This window comes from Thermobia domestica, chromosome 6 (genome assembly GCF_964235325.1).
Source record: "Thermobia domestica chromosome 6, izTheDome1.hap1.1, whole genome shotgun sequence".
Taxonomy (NCBI): Eukaryota; Metazoa; Arthropoda; class Insecta; order Zygentoma; family Lepismatidae; genus Thermobia; species Thermobia domestica.
This window is the reverse complement of record NC_137459.1, coordinates 24,312,990-24,339,383: the sequence shown is the minus strand read 5'-3', so window position 1 is coordinate 24,339,383 and position 26,394 is coordinate 24,312,990. Positions and strand designations below refer to the sequence as shown.

Genomic DNA, 26,394 nt, shown 5'->3' with positions numbered 1-26,394 from the left:
TGAGACGTGGACCTACTGATTAACGTGGAATCCGAACCACATGAGCTCTTGCTGGGAATCGAACCCGGGTCTCTCACGCCATAGGCGCGTATTCTATATTGATTGAATTAACTGGAAATGTACCAACCATGTATGTCGCTGGCATTTAATTTAAAAGTGAACAAATAATAATGGCCACGCTATAAATAAAAAACACCACACAAACTGTGGCTGTCTTGGATAGCTAGGCTGACTAATTAGTTGCTGCTGTCTTCTTTGCTTAGCGTCCTGCAACTGGAAACGGGCGCTTGAGAAAAGTCGAAAGTGCCTTTTTTTTCCCCCCTCATAGTCAGACTCAAGTCCTAGGTCGTTCAGAACGGGCCAGTGACGATTTGTGAAGTAGGCTCGGTATCTTCTCAGTTCCCTACTACACTGACGATGGAGCACCACTGTTATTACTTGCATCACTGTGCAGATATTTTAGCTGGAAACATCTACAAGGTTTTAGAGAACTAGTCATGTTAACGTAACTCTTAAATTATTATTATTAAGTATTATGCCTTTTGGCAGAATCCTAGGACTAATGAGGATTTTTTTTTTTTTTTTTTCAATTTTAGATTTGGGCCTAGAAATGTTTCCCGATCTTCAGCTTCCTCTTTTAACTCTCAATATTTTCTTCTATTTTTCAAATCATCGATCAGCTGTGTTCTTCTTCTTCTTCCTATTCCTCGCTTCCCTTCCATCTTTCCTTCTATGGCTGCGTGAAGAAGACAATTTCTTTGCAAGATGAGTCCAATCCAATTGGTCTTCCTACGAAGGATGCTGGCTATAAGTGTCCTCTTCTCCCCTATCCATTCTAAAACATCTTCGTTTGTTGCTCTCTCTGTCCATTTACCTCCAACATCACATTTCAAAGCTCTCCACATATTTCTTCTCTAGCTTCCGTTATGTGTAAGTCTCTGAACCATACAGTCCAATGCTCCATATATAGCACTTGTCTAACTTCTTCTTAAGTCCAGTTTCAGCTTGCTAGTCAAGAGTGATCTTCTCTTGTTGAATGCTTCTTTAGCTATGGCAATTCTTGACCTGATCTCTTTGGTGCAGTAAGCGTTTGTCGTCAAAATACTTCCCAAATACTTGAAATTATCGACCTCTTCAAGTTCTCTTTGTTCTACTCTGATCCGTAAGGGCATGTTTCCCTGGGATATTCCCATGACTTTCGACTTTTCGATGTTGATTTCCATTCCATACAGTTTTCCAGTGTCAACTATTTTGTCAATCATCTTCTGTAGTCCTCCTTCGGTTTTAGCTATTATAACCGTATCATCTGCATACCTGATCTTGTTAATGATCTGTGCTCCAATCTTGAAATATTCAATTCCCATTAATGCTTCCTTCATTAAACATTCACTGTAAATGTTGAACAATTGGGTCGACAAACTACATCCTTGTCTGACTCCTCTTCCAATCTCCCGTGTGCGTGGGTTTTCTCGGGATTCTCGTTTTCTCCCACTTTCTTCATTCCACCATTTCATTCATTACTCACCATCACCGTCTCCTTTAGCCTAATCGGCATAACCGTGGGACGTAAAACTCAAAGATTTTATTTCATTTCATTTTCCTCTTCCAATCTCCACATTATTGGTTTCACCTTCATTCAAGCGCAGCTTCACTCGTTGTCCTGTTTACAGGTTTTGAATGAATCGTCGATCTCTCCTGTTGACTCCGATTTCTTTAAGTATTTTCGGAAGTTTCGTCCAATTGACCCGGTCGAAAGCTTTTCGCCAGTCGAAGCACAAACACTACTCTTTCTTCAAATCAAGAATTCTTTCTGATACAATACTCATCAATCCAATAGCATCTCTGGTGCCTTTTCAAAGATCAATTTAGATTCCGGAAAGGAAAACTCTTAAATAGTACTTGAAAAATCTAAATGTGATTTCATAGGTCATACACATAAAGCAGCAGCTCCTGTTCATTCAAGTTGGTAATGGGAATAATATAAACATGCAAAATACACAATACTCTTATATAAAACTGTTCGTAATTTATACTCTGCAACACTAGTTTAAATCCAGTACTATAAAGTACCGTAGAATTGTTATTATAAAACTCAAGGCATGCTTTCATAGTTTTCTTTCATTATATTATTATTTTCTTTCATTATTACATTAAGCCTACATTCCTCTCAAGTTATTTATTTATTTATACATATTTCTCAGCATTACAGGCATTCAGAGAAAGAAAAGAAGCAACCTGGGACCTGTCTATTAAGTACCATCCCGGCATTTGCCTGATGCGAATGAGGAAAATCCAGGAAAAGTCTCACTCAAGATGCTGGCCTGAAAGAGGTGTTACATCTTTTTGACCGAGTATCTCCACCGGGAATCGAACCCGGGACCACTAGCACCAAAGGCGAGAGCGTTAGTTTCTTCTCTGAAAAATAGTATTCCGATCGCAAATCAAACACAATATACACGTTCTACAGCAGATGTGCTAAATAATTATTTTGTGGGGAATTTAATAATGAAAGTGTCGCTAATAACTTATTTTAGTTCAAATGTGATTTCAGCAAGGATTTTTCATCACAAGTAAATTTTATTTCTACACTTTAATTTCCTGTTTTCCATACTACGTAGTTTGAAGTTTAATAATTTTGTTCAACAAAAATTTATTGATTAAACTGTATACTGAATTATTGTTATAGTGTTATTTTACATATTTTTTAAAGATATTTTATGGTTATCCTATTAAGCAGTTAAGTGCTATGATCATCCTCATGCCCCGTTACAATTAATCCATTGCACGCACAAGCTGTTTTAAAGTAAACCGTGGTCTAACAGTTCTCTTTCTTGATTACAGAAGTATTCCCAACACCACTATTTTCTCAAATGTCACACTAGCCTCACCTGGCATTCCAAATCGAATTTCAGTTGTCTGGTTTCCAGTAGCCACATGGCAACAAAAATGTGCGATTTCGGGGTATCTGCTGTTATTACTCTCATCGTTTTAAGCGCGTTTAGAAGATCTATGAACTGCTCTTCCCTCTGTTTCATAACGAATTTGTGACTATCAACATGTACTGGTAGAACTCCTGAAACATACAACGCCACAGTCAGTGTTTGAGAGAAGTAAACCCTTACTCCACTGGAGGGTATACATTAAAATTATATGTACATTACACAGAGTCCAGCAGAAAAACCTGGAAGTTTTCAAAGTGAAATTGTGACCAGGCTGATTATTTCACACACATGATCTTTTACTTCCCAGTTGATCTGTAACTCAAGGCATTTTGCTTACAACAATTAGCTATGAAACATACCTCACCTTTTTTTTTTTTTTTTTTTTCAGATGTCTCCCCATGTCTCAGAGCCATATTCACGAATGGCGTAACTGAGAACTGTCGTTTTCTTTTGTCTTTATCAGATCAGTTCTGCACAGGCATGATTGTTGAAGATGACTGTGGCATTGAAGTCAGCTCAAATCATTTCAGTTCCCATGAAGCGTTGCTCAGCAAAACATCGAGCATATTACAACACTGGACACGAAATGCTTTGGCGGGAAGTTGGAAGTACCACCAGGACAACAGTCCTTAGTGTTCGGAATAATATATGTTTTGTTTCACATTTATACGTGAAAAAACGTGAAATACGGTGAGAAAATACACCACAGTACGCGTTAGTACTTCCAACTTCCCGTCGAAGCATTCTGTGTTCACTGCTGTCAAAGATTACCTTTTGCCTACTTTAAACCCATCTTGAAATTAGAGCATATCTGAAAATTTTGTTGAGAGCATGTATGGGAATTATACTTTGTAGGGAATTCCATACACACCCATTGCACGTTAATTAAATATGTATTTTTTGATTGCATACGTATGACTTCCTTTACGCTGATATGGACGGCCACTCCACGATTTCTGGAATTCGAAATAGCGCGCGTGTTGAAACATAGCTATTCACAATTTTAGACAGCCCTAACTCTTCCTCACAGGTCCATATGAAAATTTTATGTTAGTTAGGAAAAAAAAAAAACTACCCCATGTAGGGGCAGTCAACCCTCAGGATTGCGAATTAAGGTCGGAATGCTCTTTACAGGAGACAATAAATATTATAACTGTTTCAATTTATCGTAGTAAATTGGGATCTTTCTTTAAAAATTAAGAAATAAACAAATAAATAAATATATCACAGTAAACGTAATATCACAGTATTGCGAGCAGTGATAATTTTCAGAAAAACCTGTAAACAAAAGACTAGTACTAAATATATATATATATATGGTCAAAGTATAAAATAGCTTTTCCAAAGGAGAGAAAAGTGTTAAGATTTCCATGTTGTCCACCAACCTATGGTTGAGGTGAACAAGAAGATGGAAAGCAGAATTTTCCCATCACTGAAAATAGCATCAAACAATGTGTGATGTGGGGTGCGGGAGCTTCTGAACACTATAGGTCCATTTTTTTTATTACGTGTTGTAAGTAAAACGTTTGAGACATTGTTTTACCGCACACAGACAATCAAAAACAACAATAGCCCCTGAATGACTGATTGAACGAACGAACGAACGAGTGGATCGAGAGTTACCAAATTTGGGTCACGGGTACCTTGGTCCAGGCCCCAGACCAAGACGAAGCGTTTTCTAAAAATTCGAACCAGGGGAGGATTCTTAGGCGGGCGTTTACCTGGACATGTAAAAGTAGTAGAAAATGACCGATATTAGTGTCGAATTCATAGTTTTCGAGGTCGCTGAGATCAATGGTGAAACTCTGATCGCATTAACATCCTAATTCACTCTACTTCGCTGCGGGCCGGGGATACCGAGACATGTAAAAGTAATCCAAAATGACCGATATTAGTGTCAAATCCATACTTTTCGCGGTCGCTGAAATCAGTGGTAACACTTTCATTAGCAATGACTTGCAAATTCAGCTACCAATGTATGCGAGTCGGGGGTCAGCGGAGGGTGGATACCGAGACATGTAAAGATAGCTCAAAATGCCCGATATTAGTGTCAAATCCACAGTTTTTGCGGACGCTGAAATTAATAGTGATACTCCCACAGGCGTTGACTTCTAAATACAGCCCCTATGCGAAGAATGGGCATATTCAGCTAGTCTAATACGGTATAAACAAAATAGAGAGTTTGTTCGTGTGTCTGTCTGTGTGCGGCCTGGGGACCAGATGAATGGACCGAGAGTTACCAAAATTTTGGTCACGGGTACCTTAGTCTAGGCCCCAGATAAAGACGAAGCTGTTTTTTTTCTTTCTTCAAAATTGGAACCGGGGGGGCGGGAGTCTCAGGGACATGTAAAAGTAGTAGGAAATAACCGATATTAGTGTCGAATTTATAGTTTTCGCGGTCGCTGAGATCAATGATGAAACTCCGATCGCATTAACTTCCAAATTCACCCTATTCAACTGCGGGCCGGGGTCACCGGATGGAGAGGATACCGAGACATGTAAAAATAATTTTAAATGACCAATACTAGTGTCAAATTCATAGTGGGTGAGAACAATTGTGACATTTCCATTAACGATGACTTTCAAATTCAGCTACCATTGTATGTGGGTCGGAGGTCACCTGCGGGGAGGGAGTTTACCGAGACATGTAAAAATAATACAAAATGACCGATATTAGTGTCAAATTCATAGTATTCGGGGTCGCTGAGATGAATGGTGATAATCCAACAGGCGTTGACTTTCAAATACAGCCGCCATCGGCTCAGGGCCAGTGGTGTTTTTTTTTTTTTTTTTTTTTTTCGAAATTCGAACCAGTGGGTCTCAGGTGGCGTTTACCGGGATATGTAAAAGTAGTAGAAAATGACCAATATTTTTTTCGTTTCGTTGTTCAGTTTGTTTACATAAATATTTTGACTCATGCGAAGAATGGGTATTTCAGCTAGTAAATAATATTTTGGAAACAACTGATAACAAAATGTTGACCACCGGGTATTTTATGGTTCTACCTGGTCAACCATGAAATCCTGCTTAAACCATTAAAACACTATAGCATACCGGTACTGCTCTGAAATTACTTGAACCCTACTTAAAACATAGAAGACAGACAGCAGAAACAACTCACAGATAGGAAATGTAAAATCGAAGTGTTACCTTTGAGGAATATTTACTTCAGTTAGAGGTTAATTTTTATTCAACTGATGAAGACAGGGGAAACCCTTAATATTCGTGTAGTTGTTCTGAATTATTATGTGGTTATGTGATTATGAAGCTAATTAAGATATGGTGAACGGTCATCTAGAAAGCCAGAAATAGTGCAGGAGTTGGTACACTGATCATGCATGAACCAGTAGATCGCGTATCTGTCTGAGCGAGTGGTAATTTCAGATTTCCGCGGAGCCTTTAATACATGGGTGAAATATAGTGTTGTGAATGTACTGATAATCTACATTGTAAGTGAACGGAAATATGCTTCCGGAAGAAATTTTGTAGCTCCACTAAAAAAAAAAAAAAAAAAAAAAAAAAAAAAAAAAAAAAAACTTCCCGGGATGACGCCTGAAATTATCACTGGTTTGTATGATCACACCACAACCCTTCATGTGCTGTACGTCAAAGAATTTCAAATAAAATTTCACATGGAAGTTCAGGTACAAATTTATTTTAATCTTCTACTCGACTGCTAATTTAGTACATGTAAAAAGACACATTTGCCAATGTGATAGAAAAATTTACAGACAATGCTGTAAACAACTTCAAGCTGTCTTACTGACCAATGACAGTGAAACTTGTAGTTTACTATTGAACTAGTTCAGTCCATTTCCCTTTCGTGAAATGGTTACACGTCCATCGATCCTTTCTGTTCACAGATAAATCCTGCCTCCAACCCACTCCAACAACCCACAATGCTGGTGAATGTCATCATTCGCAAACTGAACGAACTACATGAACTAAACGAACTAGTTCGGAATGAATGACTAACTGAAACGCACTAAAATGCTCATCACTAATCATCATGGAGTTCACACGATTTAAAGCATTTTTGTTTTTAGTTTTTAAAAGTTGAAACAATTTTTGCTTTAAATAACTGGTTTAAACCAGTCAACCTAGTTATATCATTACATTCTACAAATAGCCACAGATGGGCACCAAAATAGGTTTCTTAGAAAAAAGGAACCGGTTTCTGAAGAAAACTGAAACTGGTTTCGGTGAAAAACAAACTGGTTTGGAGCGAACTGAAATGCCGATTTATCTAGAAACTGGTTTTCAAGTTTTATGAAAAAGGTAAAAGGTTTTGTTCATCACTACCATACACATCAAGAATGAAATATATATCACAAATATTAGACAGTTGAGCTATAATACAAGAAAAAAAAATATACTAAAATCTACTTTTAGCCAGTGCATTTTAGTACACAAAGGCTCAGGTGGTATGGGAATTAATCACCTTCCTGCACACTTTAGAAATGAAAAAGAAAAAAAAAATGTTGTATGCTTTAAGAGGAAGGTCAGAAAATTCCTATTAAATATAGCGTATTAGTGCATTACAGTGTTAAGGAATTTCTGTACGGTAAAATTATATAAGCTGTCGTCTCTTTATATTAATTATAATCTCTACATATAATTATGTTCTGATTAATTCTCATATAAAACCTAATGTAACATTATCATCATCTAGGCCTAAATTATGTAAGAAAAACTATCCTATGAACTATTGTAAATAAAACCTAATGTAACATGTCTCATATAAAACCTAATGTAACATTATCATGATATAGGCCTAAATTATGTAAGAAAAACTATCCTATGAACTATTGTAAGTAATTGTAAATTTGAAGCACCAGCATAATGTATTTCGAACCTATGTATTCTGAACTGCACATCCGAACACCAAATGTATTGTTTATATAGAGTAATAAATAAATAAACAAAATTGATTATATAAGTAAACAATGCTTACCAAGCAAAACTTTCCACACTAAGCTGCGATACATTCCCGGTACAGTAAACCTTAGGCAGAACTGCATTAACTTCACACGATCCAGTGGTTTGTCTTTTAACAAAATTTCTAACGATTTCTTCTCTTCCACGCTTCGGAAGCCCACCTTCTCATAATACGAGGATCGAAAATTCCGTTCATCTCCCATCTTCTCAACTTCAATATTACGGTTGCAGCTGAAAAGTGTCTGAAAGAAAATTATTTTTAAAAGACATCTTTTACTTACTAGTACACACACAAAAATTCAGAAAATGTACGTTATGCATTACGCCATCCCATACTCACTCAGTAAGCCTCTTCGTATCATTAGTGCATTAATGACATTAAATCTTTCAGATTTAGATCCCACGCTTTTGCCGGCGAGGCTAAAAGAAACGGTGATGATGATAAATGAATAAAATGGTCAGGGTGCCCACACTTTCGAGATTTCGGGGCCGCGGTGGCTCAGTGGTAGAGCGTTCACCTCTGATTCATGGGGTTCTTGGTTCGATCCCAGCTCGCGCCAAGTGAGCTTTGCGGTGAACAAACACCGTGTGCGTAGGTTTTCTCGGGGTTCTTCCGTTTCCTCACACTTTCTTCATTCCACCATTTCAATCATTTCTCATAATGACCGTCTCCTTTCGCCTAACCGGCATAACCGTGGGACGTAAAACTCGAAAATTTCATTTCGTTTCTTTTCTTTCGGGATTTCAAAATTCCCTGACTTTTCCAGGTTTTTCCAGACCAAAGTTGTAAAAGTTCCAGTCAAACTTTTAATAGGACTGTATTTAAAAAATCTCTTACTGATTCTGAGACTTTATACATTCCATACTATGTAATCATAATAAACAGATGTATGATCATAACGTGTTGGAGATGACAATACAACTACGGAGCTCATTAATAATGGAATGAAGGATTATGGTGGAATGAAGAAAGTGGGAGAAACCAGGAGAATCCCGAGAACCCCCCCCCTCACACACACACACACACACGGTGTTTGTCCACCACAAAGTTACTGCATTATTATTTTCATTCCAGTCAATTAATTGAATTCAACTGCATATTTTAATGCAAAGCATTAAAATGTTTAAAAACATCTTTTTCAACCCACAAATTTCAAAAAATAATTCATCAAATTTCTACTTTATTTTCTTGTCTGGCTGTGTGAATGGGTATAGAAATGTTTTGTGAGTACACAATTGTTGCGCAACAATTCTTAATAGTATATATTGTTGTACTACTACGTGAACAAAACAACAGCAATATATCGTCGTCGGCAATTCAAAACCTGCTATGTGCATTTTGCAGGAGAAGCGAAAAACAGTATCCTGGTTAGATTCTTCGCTTTATAAAAGTGATGTTATAAGTAATATTTGATGCTGCACTTAACTTGATATCTTCTGATACAAGTTGAGAAGGTATCAAGTTACGTGCAGCATCAAATATTACTTATAACATCACTTTTATAAAGCGAAAAATCTAACCAGGATACTGTTTTTCGCTTCTCCTGCAAAATGCACATAGCAGGTTTTGAATTGCCGACGACGATATAACCACACAACACAAATTTCGCTTAAACTGAGAATATGCAGGCCACCATATTGTAGCTACAAATCTATACAAGGATGGGAAATCGTGATATACACAATTGTACAGGCAAGTAAATTACAACTAGTACATTGTGAACATGAAATATATACCGTTAAATACGGAATTTTAAGACATTATTTATCTTAAAAAAAAAAAAAAAAAAAAAAAAAAAAAAAAAAAAAAAAAACCAACAACATTTCGAAGATGATTTGACACCAAAATTAAAACAAAAAGTATGGACCAACCTGGGTGCAGAAATCCGTCATTTCGGAGTTATAAGCGTCCGAAAACATGAAATAATAATAATAATAAAGAAAGAAAGAAAGAAAATGAACACTAAACGTCCATAGCTCCAAAACTACGGGACCTACCGCAGTCGGATCAAGACTTCACTTAGGAAATAATATGTGACCTATCCAAATATCCATGTTTCAGAATCCTGCGGTACTTCCGCAACAATTCTTATAGAGGTAGTTGATGAGTACTTCATATTATATGCCTGTAGCCAAACTCTCTCTATAAAAATTGTTGGGTGAGGATATTAGGATTCTGAAACATGTAAGCGCATATATTAGTTCCTAAGTGAAGTCTTGACTCGACTACGGTAGGTCCCATAGTTCTGCAGCTAAGGACCTTTAAAGTTACTTTTTTTCACGTTTTCGGCAACCTACAACTCCGAAAGGAAGCATTTGTGCACCCTGGTTGGTCTATACTTTGTGTCTGGAATCACCCCCCAAAAGTTGTCGGTGTTGTTTTGAAACACCCTGTATATAACGTTAAATACGGAATTTATAATTAAGACATTATCAAACTTTTCAGGCATATAGATCTCAATGTGACCAACAACCGGAGAGAAAAATCAGAAAATGGCCAAGAAGTTATGATTTGCCTTCCACGTGTAGGTTTAATTCATAAGTTTGTAATTTGCTTGTTTGCACAGACGTGAATATCATGTTTTGCCTCCTCGTATAGAAATGTAGACTTAAAAGGGAACCCGTGCTGTGTCAAAAAGGAAAAAGTTCGGTTTAATGCCAAATTGTGGGCTATTTGCCTAACACTACCCAGTGAACACCGGCTCTCTAGTATTCACTGTGGAAGTAGTTCAAATAATCACTAGAAGAATGCGTGTGGGCCTATGTGCCACCAGTTCTGAAGTAAAATCTGGTTTTTTTCTCAATATTTTCATTTTGGCACTTAGCACGGATTCTATGGTCAGTCTACAAATATAGGTTCTTGTAAAAGTCAGCTGACTCCTCAGTGCCTTAAAAACTCGTACGGTATTAGTGATTATACATTTATTGGGTATGCCTGTACGCAAAACAACTTGCACATAACACTTTTTTTTCCTTTTTTTTTCTTACGAGAGAATTACCTTTATAACCCACTGCTGAATAATGGAGTCCAAAGAGCAGGTCAACGCTATTCTGCCGTGCTAAGCAAAAAGGCCTTATCTCCATTTCACATACTTTCGAGAAAATAAGCAAAACGCGTTTTGGGTTAGGCTGTACGTTCAAATTTGTTGTATTTCAATAAAACTTCATTAAATATACAGGGTGTCCGAGAAGTCCTTCCCTGATTACAGAAATTGATAACTCAGGCTAGAAATAAGATAGAAATATGAAACTGGTGTTGAATTGTTTACAAACTATAAAAGTTTTTGTCTGTGTTAGGTTTGTTCTGTTTTACCAAGTCTCAATTTTGTTTGTTTTAGGTTTGTAGGACGTAAGTAAGAAGCCCAAGAAGCCATGCCAACCAACCAGGAGAAGGCACAGTGTGTCCTGTGGTACCATGAGACACGATCACCAACCACGGTGCAGAGACAGTTCCAGACAACATTTGGGAGGACTCCACCTGATGTCAAGAGCATTAAAGCCTGGTATGAGAAGTTCAAGAACACAGGGTCGGTTGCTGACCTTCCGAGGTCTGGTCGACCAAGAACTTCAGCAGACACGGTGGAGGCTGTGCGGCAGTCTTTTCTGAGAAGTCCTAAGAAATCGGTGCGCAGGGCCTCACGTGAATTACAGATGCCAAAAAGCTCTATCCATGACATTTTACACAAACGTTTATTGTTTCGTGCTTACAAAGTGCAACTCGTTCAGGCCTTGTTGCCCGACGACGGTACACGTCGATATGACTTTGCGGTCGAAATGCTATCACGTATTGAGGACGATAATGGGCGATGGATTGGTCGTGATGGACCAACAGCTTGGCCTCCACGCTCTCCTGACATAACCCCATTAGACTTCTTTTTATGGGGTTATGTCAAGGATGAGGTCTACCGAACACGTGTACCAGATCTTGAAACCCTGCAGCAACGAATAACCACAGTCGTTGCATCGATCCCTCCAGTGATGTTGGCTAATGTGTGGATGGAAATTGAATATCGCCTAAATGTGCTACGTGCTACCAAGGGTGCTCATGTGGAAGTGTACTGATGTGACCAAAACTTTTATAGTTTGTAAACAATTCAACACCAGTTTCATATTTCTATCTTATTTCTAGCCTGAGTTATCAATTTCTGTAATCAGGGAAGGACTTCTCGGACACCCTGTATATTCACGATCTAAAATTTGTGTGGTAATACAGTTAAATATTTTTGCTTATTAATTGTCACTTAAGGTCGTTTTGCTTACTTTCAGTTACAGTTTTGAACATAAGGTAAACACTCATTACGTCATTACCCCCTAACTATTGGTCAAACCACGTCAATTTCACTTTAGAAAGATGCAGAATTGTACTACGAACATTCCCATACCAATATCTCGATTTTCGAAAAATGTGGAGTTAAGGTCTTTTCGCTTAGGACGGCAGTATTATGGACTACTATCTATTGCAGTACTTTTGGTAACCCACCCAAGGATACAATTGGTCGACAACAGCATTTTACATACTAATTTTCCTTAAATTACACAGAACTTCGTGTTAACATATTTTGTTCGCGAGTTTTACTGTAAGACACCGTTAAAAATTTGATTGGAAAAGTTTTATTTTGCAATCTAGACATTTCGCACCATTCTTTCTAGTTTAGTTTTGTTTATAAGGGATGCCTTTCGTCCTTTTATTTTCATGTTCAGTGGTAATGTGTTCTGTTAACGGCAATGGAAAATTGAGTTGGTCTCTCAATAACGAGAGATAGCTACAGTACATCAGAAGCACCGATTCACTGCTTTGCACGGATTTCCTTCCTGTGATAAAAATAGTAGTTTCTAACGTTTTTCAAGAATGTTGAATTCAAATATGACAGACAAATTGCTCCATCACCCACCAATTTGCAAGGAGAGTACGTTTTAGGATATCTTTATTTCGACCAGCTTTTATGGGGACTCAAGTATTGTCAACAGATGGCGGTGCACATAAATGTTGGAATTATTTTGTTTTATTCCGTCTCATATCTTAAGGAATGAAAGTTTGCATTACGTTTAAAATAATGCAATACGTAATAAAACTTACGCATTGCAGTTTTGTAAAACTAATGAAAAGATAAGATAAATAAGGGTAATTTCAGTATCTCTTGATGATTTCAGTCAGATATACGTAGATTTATATAAGAGATGTTACAAATTTTATTATTGTTAATGTAAACGATCTGAGAAATCTAAAGTCATAATACCTCCCCTGCATATCAAGCTTGGCCTCATGAAATTGTTTGTTAAAGCAATTGATAATGAAGGAAAGGGTTTTGCTTGCCTCAAAAGAAAAGTTTCCAAGCATTACTGACGCGAAAATAAAGGAAGGTATCTTTGTTTGTCCTCAAATAAGGGAGCTATTTAAAGATCCTAATTTCAAGCAGATATTAAATGGTGTGGAACGAAGAGCATCGAAGGCGTTTGAAAATGATGCAAGAATTTTCTGGGAAACAAGAAATCGGAAAACTATGTAGAAACAGTGGAAGAACTTATTTCCTCTTACAGGATTTTGGGGTGCAACATGTCGTTAAAGCTTCATTTCCTGCATTCCCATTTGGATTTTTTTCCAGAAAACATGGGAGCTGTATCGGACGAACATGGTGAGAGATTCCATCAAGATGTAGCCGAAATGGAGAAGCGATACAGCAGTAAATGTACTCAAAATATGTTAGCTGACTACTGTTGGACTATCCTGCGTGACACACCTCCCCAGCAATACAAAAGTCAGTAGACGACAAAATAAGAACTCAGTATTACTTTCTAAGCGTTTTGGACATGCCTATTTGTGAAATTTATCAATTACACCAGTGGATACAAGAAAACTACAGAACGGCATTTTATAAAGGGAAACGTCACATGAGAAATGAACGGAGAACGGGAGAGCTCGGAGACGTTTGATGGAATCCAGCGTGTTCTGGTGAGGCTTATTAGGTCAATAAGCGAAAGATTAACCTTCAAAATTATTTTTGTATTGCAATCTGATTAAGAATAATCTTCTCATTTATCTACGTATGTTATAAAATTGAAAGTGACTATCTTTGTGACTCCTAATCTCTTGAACCACCCGACAGATCTCGATCAAATTTTCAACATAGATGAAGTTCGGACCTGTTATGATTTCTATTATATCACTTTGACGGTGCAACTTAGGCGAGAAGGCTGAAAATGTGGAAAAATGAAATGAAATCTTTAAGTTTAACGTCCCACGTTTATGCCGGTTAGGCTAAAGGAGACGGTGATAATGAGAAATGAGTGAAATGGTGGAATGAAAAAAGTGGGAGGAAACGGGAGAAACCCGAGAAAATTCACGAGCACGGTGTTTGTCCACCACAAAGTCCACACGGCGCGAGCTGGGATCGAACCAGGGACCCCAAGCACCGGAGGTGAACGCTCTACCACTGAGCCACCGCGCCCCCGGGCTGAAAATGGATTTAAACAGCATCAGATGAGTCACTGTTCATCTCGGCGACCGTAAGAACTATAGATTCAACACTAACATCGCTCATTTTTGACTATTTATATATATACATATATATTTCCCTTTCCTCCATGCTGCGGGTCATGGCATCGGAAGTGTTACCGTTCATCTCAGCGACCCCCAAAAATGTGGATTCAGCACTAATATCGGTCATTTTCGATTATTTTTAAATATCTCTTCCTCCCCCTCCTCAAATCGGGGGCTTGAATTTGGATTTAAACGGGATCGAAAATATCACTGTTCATCTGAATGATCCCGAAAACTATGGATTAGACACTAATATTGGTCATTTTCGATCATTATTATATATAGCTCCCCCTCTTCCGTGTTGCGGCACACGGCATCAGAATTGTCACTGTTAATATCAGCTACTTCTAAAACTATGGAAGTAATATTAATAACTAATATTAATATTAATGACTAATATTAGTCACTTCCGATTATTTTTAAATGTTTATCCCCATCCCCTACGTTGTACCCTCCCCTTCCCCAACCATCAGGGCTGAACTTGGACTGAAACAGCATTAGGAGTGTCACTGTTTCTCTCACCGACCCCGAAAACTATGGATTCAACAATAATATCGGTCATTTTTCCTCATTTTTAAATTTATTTCCCCCTCTCCTACGTTGCATCGTCAAAGTGAATAGCCTAAAGTCATGTATGTTGAAAATTTGATTGAGATCGGTCGGGTGGTTCAAGAGTGACGAAGTCACAAAGGCAGTCACTTTTATTTTTTTTTTTTTTACATATATCTCCCCCTCCCCTATGTTGGCTCGTCAAAGTGAAACGATAAAAAACACCCAAGACCTGACCCTCATACATGTTGAAAATTTGATCGAGATTGGTTGGGTAGAAAGTAATAACGCTTAGAAAGTAATACTGAGTTCTTATTTTGTCGTCTACTGACTTTTGTATTGCTGGGGAGGTGGGTCACGCAGGATAGTCCAACAGTAGTCAGCTAACATATTCTGAGTACATTTACTGCTTATCGCTTCTCCATTTCGGCTACATCTTTATGGAATCTCTCACCATGTTCGTCCGATACAGCTCCCATGTTTTCTGAAAAAAAAAAATCCAAATGGGAATGCAGGAAATGAAGCTTTAACGACATATTGCACCCCAAAATCCAGTAAGAGGAAATAAGTTCTTCCACTGTTTCTACATAGTTCTCCGATTTCTTGTTTCCCATAAAATTCTTGCATACATTTTCAAACGCCTTCGATGCTCTTCGTTCCACACCATTTAATATCTGCTTGAAATTAGGATCTTTAAATAGCTCCCTTATTTGAGGACCAACAAAGATACCTTCCTTTATTTTCGCGTCAGTAATGCTTGGAAACTTTTCTTTTGAGGTAAGCAAAACCCTTTCCTTCTTTATCGATTGCTTTATCAATTTCATGAGGCCAAGCTTGATATGCAGGGGAGGTAATACGACTTTAGATTTCTCAACTAAGGCTGGCTGTGCTGTTTTCTTCTTTCCAGGTATGTTTTCTTCACGAACTGGCAATTTTTTACAACGTAGTGCTTGTCTTTTGCTCGACTGTCCCATTCGCAAATGAAAGAACAAAATTTTATGTAACCTGTTTGCAATCCTGTCAATAACTCCACAACTTTTAGATCCGCACATATGCTCTACTGATGTTCATCATAACATATATTTTGCATCATTCCCTGAAGATTGTCATATGTCTCCTTCATGTGAAATTCGTAGGCACTTGGTACTGACGGCAGCTTGTTCTCGTTGTGAAGTAAAACGGCCTTTAAACTAACTTTAGATGCATCAATAAAATGTTTCCACTGAGCAGGTTCATATATTAGTTTCAGTTCGTTAAACAATCCTCGAACACTGTTAGTATACACTACATCACCGTCTATTTCATACCACTTTGCAATGGCCGATTCCCTCTTTCTGTACTGTGACACTTTTACCTCACATTCCAGAAGGTCCCATTGTTGAAGTCTTGAACCGAGCAGTTGCGCCTTCGTTTCAGGTAGATCCAAGTTCCGAACTAGGTTGTTCAACTCAGCTTGTGTTATCAGGTGTGGTGTGGAAGTCTCGCGTGAAGGAAAATCATGATCACCGCCATCATCCTCCACTTGAGTCCACGGTGTACTGCTCTGGAGGTACTGGCACAGGCATCGAGTCGTCGTGAGGGACAGGTCTCGGCGCTGAAGATATGTTTGGGTACTTCAATTTCTGCTTTGATTTACCAGAAAAACCACTTACGTTCACTAAACAAAAATAACAGTCGTCCAGATGATTGCGGGGTTCCCTCCATACCATAGGAACAGCAAAAGGCATTGTTTTATGCGTACCCTTTAACCAGCCTAACAAGGTCCTTGAACAGGAACTACAGCTAAATTTTATGTGACCACACTTTGTCCTGATCACACACTTTACAGCCAAAGTAAAGCTCATATGCCTTCTTCACGAGTGGTGACAATGGCTTCCGTTGAGTTTTAAGAGTCAATTCGCCACAGATATAACAAAAACTGTTTGGTTTGTTACGACACGTACGAGACATGATTGAAATTAAGAAACAGAACACTCACTCATTCCACCAATTCAGATGGTTTATGTTAACAATAATAAAATTTGTAACATCTCTTATATAAATCTACGTATATCTGACTGAAATCAGCAAGAGATACTGAAATTACTCTTATTTATCTTATCTTTTCATTAGTTTTACAAAACTTGCAATGCGTAAGTTTTACTACGCAATGCATTATTTTAAACGCAATGCAAACTTTCATTCCTTAAGATATGAGACGGAATAAAACAAAATAATTCCAACATTTATGTGCACCGCCATCTATTGACAATACTTGAGTCCCCATAAAAGCTGGTCGAAATAAAGATATCCTAAAACGTACTCTCCTTGCAAATTGGTGGGTGATGGAGCAATTTGTCTGTCATATTTGAATTCAACATTCTTGAAAACGTTAGAAACTACTATTTTTATCACAGGAAGGAAATCCGTGCAAAGCAGTGAATCGGTGCTTCTGATGTACTGTAGCTATCTCTCGTTATTGAGAGACCAACTCAATTTTCCATTGCCGTTAACAGAACACATTACCACTGAACATGAACAAAAACAGTAAATAAATAAAAGGACGAAAGGCATCCCTTATAAACAAAACTAAACTAGAAAGAATGGTGCGAAATGTCTAGATTGCAAAATAAAACTTTTCCAATCAAATTTTTAACGGTGTCTTACAGTAAAACTCGCGAACAAAATATGTTAACACGAAGTTCTGTGTAATTTAAGGAAAATTAGTATGTAAACTGCTGTTGTCGACCAATTGTATCCTTTGGTGGGTTACAAAAGTATTGCGATAGTAGTCCATAATACTGCCGTCCTAAGCAAAAAAAAACCGTAACTCCACATTTTTCGAAAATCAAGATATTGGTATGGGAACGTTCGTAGTACAATTCTGCATCTATCTAAAGTGAAATTGACGTGGTTTGACCAATAGTTAGGGGGTAATGACGTCATGAGTGTTTACCTTATATTCAAAACTGTAACTGAAAGTAAGCAAAACGACCTTAAGTAACAATTCATAAGCAAAAATATTTAACTGTATTACCCCACAAATTTTAGATCGTGAATATATATTTAATAAAGTTTTACTGAAATACAACAAATTTGAACGTACAGCCTAACCCAAAACGCGTTATGCTTATTTTCTTGAAAGTATGTGAAATGGAGATAAGGCCTTTTTGCTTAGCACGGCAGAATAGCGTTGACCTGCTCTTTGGACTCCATTATTCAGCAGTGGGTTATAAAGGTAATTCTCTTGTAAGAAAAAAAGAAAGTGTTATGTGCAAGGTGTATTGCGTACAGGCATACCCAATAAATGTATAATCACTAATACCGTACGAGTTTTTAAGGCATTGAGGAGTCAGCTGACTTTTGATAAATGGGTAGTTACTGCAATGGACTTATATTGGAAAAACTCGTATTTGAATTAACCGCCATGAAAAGATTTAATATGCTTGAATTTCATTTTCAATCCGTAGGTCAGTGAGGCAAAAAAGATCTCCTGTGAAGAAGAAAAACGATATTCTTCAACGACGACGAGGAAGAGGACTGGAATATGTCAATGAATGGAGAAAAATATTTACAAGTTTAATTTTCTTTAAATTGTTTTAGATTTGGTACCATTTTCTAATTCATGTATGATCAGTGTTTTTTTTTTCTTCTTGCATGCAGTATGAATAAGCAAATATATTACATACACAATTAATTATAATGTTAATGATATATAGTGTTCATTAGGCCAAACACTCCAAATAATAAAGATTTATCTTAGACTCGAGAAATGCTTATCCTTACTTTTTCACTATTATTTGACCATGGAACAAACGCCTGAGACATATACAACCCCAATATACAACATTGTGATGTTGGAATGTATAATGCATAGGATATGATGCTTTAGTTTTTTTTTTTTAACTTTCAACGCTTCCAGTGTACCCTAAAAAAATGTAATAAGGAAATAATGGCCATGATTTTTTTAAAATATTCAATTAGAACTGGACAATCTACGCAAAATTTCCAATCGATCAGTGAAAACGTCATCTTTCTAGAGCATGTAGTTTTCGAGATCTCATTGTCGAAAGGATTGGCCACAAACATATAAACATAATTTAAAAGAACTCGGAAGATGGAAGCACAACTCACATGCATTGATTCTAGAGAAGGCTTATTAAAATACAAAGGCTTTGAACAATAATTTTATATCATAAACTTTATGAAAAAGATATAGTTAATTGATTTAGACTATATAAAGTACAAATTCCCAAAATGTTTGTCTGTTAAACGTGAAATCACACAATCGTAAAAGAAAGATTTGAAAGCCAAAGTTATAGGTTGGAGCTCAGGCGCTTTTAATTGCTATTGTAGCATTTTAATAGATAGATTATTAAATCTAGTGTACAACATGGCTTGAGACGAACAACTACAACTAGTATTTATTTTCTTAGTGTACTTATTCTATTAATGGAAATTCATCTTACTAGGCACCTAGCAAGAGGAGAGTTGTTTCATAACCCTATTGGCTGACTAAGCGAAAGCAAGGAAAGAAACAGAAGGTTAGGGCGCCACGAATACAGAGGTCAAGTTACCAACTTTAAAACCTGTAGATCAAGTTTAGGCACACCACTCAAAATAATTGTTGTAAAATTACAATTATTGCATTAATTTCCTTCACCGTGTCCTTCAAAAGATTTACACTGAGTGATACGATATTACCCCACTTAACTTAGATGAAATTCAACGGGGTACACAAGTAGATGTTCAAAAATTACTTAAAAAAAAAATACAGTTTGCGCATAAATAGTGTGTCCGTATGTAGCACATAAAAACTAGAATGAAAAAAACTGTTCTAGGCGGCCACTAAAATGGATGAATGTTATGTAACAGAGTCAGTAAGGGCGAAACTGGTGGGTCCATGCGGGCATATATCTGAAGGGAGGAGGCTCGTCACCAAGGGTAGTAAAAACACAGGTTTTTCGGAACGATACGAGAATGTCCCATTGTCAGTAGCTATTTCCTGCAACAATTGCGCCCTCGCTGGCAAGCGCATTGAAACCAAGCCCCACTCAGTAAAACTAATTTTGTTCAACTGGCAGACGTCGTCGCGTATTGATCAGGGTTGAGGTAATCCTGACGGGCTTGCCTATCGCACATTCTCATATGACATATCTGTAATGGTTCCAAACTAGTAACACTACACCTGTAAACATAAAAATGAAACTAAATCTTCCAGTTTAACGTCCCTCAAATACGCCCGTTAGGCTAAGGAATACCATGATCAAACCAAGTGAAGGATGAGGGAAGAACCCCGAGAAAAACACACTATAAATTTATTTGGCCGGGAATCAAACCTGGGACCCAACATGCCACCTTCTTGTAAACATAAAATATAGCTTTTGTACACTCTGCAGAAATACTACGCCGGTGGAAAACAGGGATTCACTCGAGAAGAGGGTACTACCAAATAGAAAATTTATAGGTAAAGTACGATATGAAACATTTTTCGTGAAGGAATGAGAGTGTGAATATAAGTACTGTCAGCAGGGTTGGCAAAAACCATGGTTTTTATTGAAAAAAACAAAAAAAAAAACCGTTTTTTTGTGGTTTAAACCAGGTTTATTTGGTTTAAATAATTTGCTCTATATATTCATATCATATATGGACAGAAATAAGTTAGTTTCGCCTTGCTGTTATTATGCAACAGCCGGGTTATGCTGGAAGGGGTCACAAAAGCTTAAAGCGGAATAAAAACTGCTTCTCGAGTTACATCCGAGAGAAATTGTCCTTCATTTGAACTCGGAACCAGGACTAATTGGCCACAAATGCGATACGTCTGCCGACTCACTCACGAAGGAATCCTGATAAAAATACGTTGTACTGATTTTTACATGCTTCTTAATATAACTGTCAAGAGTCATTTCAGAAGGACAAAAAGAAACAGTTGCACAAGTGAAACCATTATACAGAATTACATATGGACAATTTCAAAGTACTACGGAGTACAGAAGAACTAATTTACTTCAAGTTAGTTAACAACGACTTTTATTGGTCCAAATTAAAGAAATACGACGACTTAATTTGCATATCAGTAAGAAAAGTGTATAAAAATACGAATTATTTGAGTCAACTTTGGCTCAGACTCATTTATACATAAATATATACCAAAGATACTCCTCATTTCACTAAATGACCCCCCCCCCCCACACACACAAAAGTACGGCATTTCGATGTATTTTATCAATAATAAACATTGAAACGAAACAATATTTAGAATTTTTCTTTGATTGCAATTACACACCAATAATGACTACAAAAAGTCACAAAACAAACATTTATAAACTTATATATAAAAAAAGTTGCCCAAATGTGTGTTCATCAAGATTTTACAAACACTCACACTTCTAAGAACATTTTTCGTTTTTTGGTTTAAACCATTTTTTTTTTTTTTTTTTTTTGATAAAACCAGCTGGTTTAAACCAGCCAACCCTGACTGTCAGCCCACAGCATATTGAAATGAATTTTGAGCAATAGTGAAAGTATTATATATGTAAGTGTGCTCTTCCACTATCGTCGTTTATGCGTATACCCCGTCACTGACGCGCCTGCTCCCTACGGACGCACTCCCTCGTTATCGCTTGTGTCCACTTGCCCTGTCTCGGATAGTATTCATGCTTTTTAAAAAATTGCTACCTAACACAAGTTGGTTCCAGTTTTGTGCACTGTCGTTTTTATGCCATACGTCCACACTGTATTTATGCTGAGCCCTCCTAAATTGAATTTGGAAGTTATGAACAGGGTTTGCCCGAAAAAACCTAGACTTTCCTTGGGTGGATTAGAGGCTTTCACGTTAAGGTATACAACAACATTCAACATAAGACCTTTATAAAGTTCTGAATGAATTTATATATATATATAAACTTACCTTAGCTTGCGATAGTTATAGAACAAATTAATGTATGAATTATGCTTATATCCTATTTAAAGTAAAATAACCAATTTTGTACTTTAGAAAATATTTTCCGTGAATAGTATCCTCGTCGACTTGGCGACACCAAGGGACATTATCACTCATACGTTTGGCGGGTTTAAGGTCATGGGTGCCGGTACTAATAGTACATATGTAAATACATTAGTAAAACTATTAGTATTATTTCTGACCTTTGATGTACAACACACGGTTCTTCAACTAAAATTTGGTTTTTCAACAATAACAGTTTAATTCAATAATTTGTTGCTACTCTTAAAATAAGCATTCTGTAGAATCAAAACCAGCAATAGCGTAAAAATTCTTGTCAAATTTAAGAAGCTTAATGCTTGAGATTCCGAAGACTATGTAACGCTTACTATTTCAAGTGCTGAGTTTAAATTTCCGTACTAGTGGAAGTTTTGATGTACACGCCGTGAAAGAAGAGCTCGGGAAATTCCCAAATAAAACGCAGAAGGATCGGAAATGAATACTTCAACAATAAAATTATTCATTTTAGCTTAAGCCTGCCATACGGGTCCCGTTTTTGAGCCCGAGTGCCCCGTGTCCCCATAAATTTAGTCGGGACAGGGAAATGTCCTGTATTTTAACTCCGTTCCATTTCTGCTATCAATATAAGCTTATTCGAAAAGTGAAAAACAAAAAATTCTGACATTGGCTGGGAATCCTCTAATTAGTGAATGAACAGTGCGCTGTTGCAATGCGAGCGAAATTTGCAATGCTACTTTTTCCATTGCACTTGACGGAACCTCGGATACTCTCCGGAACATCAAAAATAAATAAATAAATAAAAAAATAAAATAAAATAAAACTAAATAAATAAAACAATAAAAAAAGATGGCTTTGAGTGTTTCTACATTTACAAACATAGGGAAGATTACTAACCTTTTCTTCAGCAACACATTAGATAAGTTAAAAAGGACTATAATCTTTTTCAGAGGCTAGGGGTACAGAATTGTGGTTTGGTCCAGGTCTTAGAAAAATATAAATCTGGTCCTGACAATTACACACGACACAAGGAGAAAAATCAGCTTTTTATCTGATTAAACTGACGAGCGTAATTTTGGCAGATACAGCCATGTAAATAAATATTGCTAAACGCGCGAAAAATATTGAAAGTAGATTGTACCACTGATTTAAATAATTTGCATATTGTTTTCCTGTAAAGCATTTTTATAGCACATCTGAAGTTTTTAGGCATCTTCAGTCTATACAATTAATTGCAGGCTACGAACAGAGAAAAACAGTTGCTGCTTAGTGAACTTTCGTCTATTATATTATTGAAAAAAAAAAAAATAAATAAAATGAAATCTTTTAGCTTTAGTCTCACGGTTATGCGTGCTATGCTCAAGGTGACGATGATGATGAGAAATGATTGAAATGACGGAATGAAGAAAGTGGGAAGAAACGTGAGAATCCCGAGAAAACCCACACACAAGGTTTGTCCACCACAAAGCTCACTTGGCGCGAGCTGGGATCGAACTAGGAACCCCATGCACTAGAGGTGAACGCTCAACCAATGAGCCACCGCGGCCTATTATACTTTTGTCCATAACCAGACTACAGTTCATTGCATTGTGTTGGAAAGTTGAGGAAGAGGGGGCGGGGGATCTGAGGTGTCCCGTATTCTCATGAAGAAAATATGACAAGTTTATTTACGCTGGAAGATATTAATTTCATGTAAGACATTTTAAAACATTTATTTATTTCATACAACATGAATTGTATCTTTGTTTTAAATTAATAGACCCCTTTTTGTATTCATATTTGGCGAACGTCAGTCAGGTTTCTGGATGACTTGGTCTACATTTGTTCGTTTGTCTGCCGAGCTCCTTCATGGCTACGCGGTTAGTGTACGCGTCTTCGGCGTGGGACACGGGTTTGCTTCCCGAGGGAGCTCATGTGGTTCGGATTCCACGTTAATCAGTAGGTCCCGTCTCATATAGCCTCGCTGCTGAAAGGGACGTTAAACACAAAATCAACTCAACTCGTTTGTCTGCCTCTACCACACACACTACAGGGTACAACTTCCGGCCTTTTAAGTTAAAATTTTCAGAATACAAGCACGAGACACTCTAAATTTCCTGTTGTAAAATGGCGGCCATTATTTCAAAACAGCGGGTATCCACGCTACGAAGCGCAATTTTCAGTCTTTTAAGTTGAAATGTTGACGGTGGAAGCACGAGATATGTTAAATTTGCTGTATAGATTTTTTCGGCGATCGAATGTAAAATTTCAAAATGGCGGCCATTTTTTCCAAACAGCAGTAAGTAGAAAATTGTTGCAAGTTGTGACAATGACAATCTTGAAATATAAATCACATTTTAACACTTTTACCCCAAAGACATTGAAATATTTAAAAAAAAAACCGATTAAACCCGAAAATATCCGAAAAAAAACATATTGGGCCCAGATGGGTTGGGATTTTTAAAAAAAGCCCGGGTTTTTTCAAGCCCTGGTTATGAAGCTCTTCATTTAGTGCATGCTTTCATACAATATATACAAATCTCTAACCTAACCAGACAATGTAAGAGATATATCAAAATTTGGTAGAACCGTCTGTTCGAGTAATGCCGAAAATACTATTTAATACAATAATCTTTGGGAAGGTTCTAGAAAACAGGTTCCCCCATGTAGGTTAGTAACTAGGTTGGTTCCTTTCTGCACCAAAGTTTAATACTTAATTCACATAGTATTCCCGAGCGAGCGATAGCGACTGAAGGCGAGTTATAGCCCCGCAGGGCACGTTGTTTTCTGTCTTTATTATAGTTAAATGGGAAGGAGGACCTGTGTCTTAGAACCTTGCCGTAATCTCTTATATGCACTCACTTATTTTAGCCGTCGTAAAGCACTTGTAGTGATTTTTCAGTAGCAACCATACATGTAAACCTAAAATACAGTTTTATTACTAAGTACTCCCCCCCCCAATCCATCCACGGCTCCGGAGCCGGTATTGTGACTTATATTCAGCCGTTATAAAAGATCACCTGGAATCCAAGTTGGATCCGTATAGTACAACTGCGACATTTGCAAAATGCGGTGTGCCTAAACTTGTCCAGCATTCTTTAAAATATCTTAGACGAATGGCGCTAGTGTTTCGCGTAGCGTGACCAGTGGTTCTTTTAAAGAGGCTACACGATCACATTTTCTAGTCGTGGTTCCTTCTACTTCATAGTTGTAGTACAGATTTACACATTACTCTGATGTGAATTAATAGAATTTACACTTCAAATTTCACTTTACTGCTGGAGTATTGTTGCCCTATGTTTAGCAGAAGGGATCCAGCTCTTTTCTCTAAAAAAAATGTTACAATTTTGGTAATTTCTGTTCACGTTCGGTTAGTTTAGGTTAGGTTAGTTTAGTTTATGTTATGCTAATGTAGGCTCCCGCATAATTTTCCCAAAAAATGATAGAATTTCGCTGATTTCTACTAATAATAGATTAGTTCAGGTTAGCTTAGGTTAGTTTATGTTAGATTAGGTTAGTTTTGGTTACGTTATGTTACGTCTAAGTACTTGCATCGTTTATTTCTCCTCTAAATTTTGTTTTTTACGTGCTTCTGGACCCCTTGTACTAAACATACTCTCTATTCTTAATCAACATAACATACTCGTTACAATTTTTCAGCATTTACGTATTTCACAAAGGTGCAATCCTTTCATACTGTAACAAACGAAATAACAAATGCAACCAGAACGAATGTATGGCTAAACCACAGACAACGGATATAAAGACCGCAAAATCCGCGAAAAGCTGGAAACTTGGGGAACAGTAGCGCCTCCCAACCACCGACGACGGAACTAACCAGTCGATATGTAGTCACCTACTTGGAAACACAGAAAAAGGATATATAGTACGCGACAAAACATAACCAATTTTTTCTTCGAAAGTTAAGATCTAAGGGTTTACTTGTCCCTACCATAAATCCTTCATTGTAACTAGATTCCGGCGTTGCCGCGCCAACTCAGGTAGAACTGTATAAAGCTCTCAGTACGGCTAACCCCATTAACGGTTATCATAGTAGCCCGAGCCCGTGAAGACTTCTAAACACATTACCCCACAGAAATGAGTGCATAAGTCCAGGCCTTCTAAAGGCTGTTGCGCCAGGAATTTAGTTAACATTATTATTATTGCTAATAATAATATGTAATATTAGTAATAAGCTTAAAGATTCTGCCTGTTTATCTGCTCTGCTTGTAAGTATATTATTTTTAACTTTAAGATACAGTTATACAGGTCAATGTATAATTGATCAGTTTCTTTCTAATGTGATTCGTCACGTGTATAAAAACTGGACAAACTACAAATTAGGATACTATACAACACAGGAAATTAATAATGATAGCTTTATTACTCAGATATACCTGCATACATTAATACACATGAGGATTTAGGTACTTAATAGAATGCTTTTTAATCATTTCTTTCTTTTTTCAAAGAAAAAAGTTTTAAATTGTCATTATAGACAGATTACT

At 37.2% G+C, this 26,394-nt stretch overlaps 1 protein-coding gene across 4 annotated transcripts in view; it reads right to left on the bottom strand.

Annotated features, from left to right (window-relative positions):
- Positions 1–25,686, bottom strand: part of TBC1d7 (TBC1 domain family member 7) — a 43,756-nt gene extending 18,070 nt beyond the window's left edge. For 2 of the 4 annotated variants that reach the window (XM_081761414.1, XM_081761415.1), the window contains exons 1-3: positions 24,907–24,996; positions 7,897–8,122; positions 2,889–3,073 (exon numbers count right to left, since the gene is read on the bottom strand). In XM_081761414.1, coding sequence (XP_081617540.1) covers positions 2,889–3,073; positions 7,897–8,122; positions 24,907–24,981 — 486 coding nt within the window. In that variant the 5' untranslated portion in view covers positions 24,982–24,996. Of the gene's footprint in view, positions 1–2,888; positions 3,074–7,896; positions 8,123–24,906; positions 24,997–25,438 lie in introns of those variants that run through there. The other 2 variants (XM_081761416.1, XM_081761417.1) reach the window with 2 other exon arrangements.
- Between the last annotated feature and the right edge of the window lie 708 nt (positions 25,687–26,394).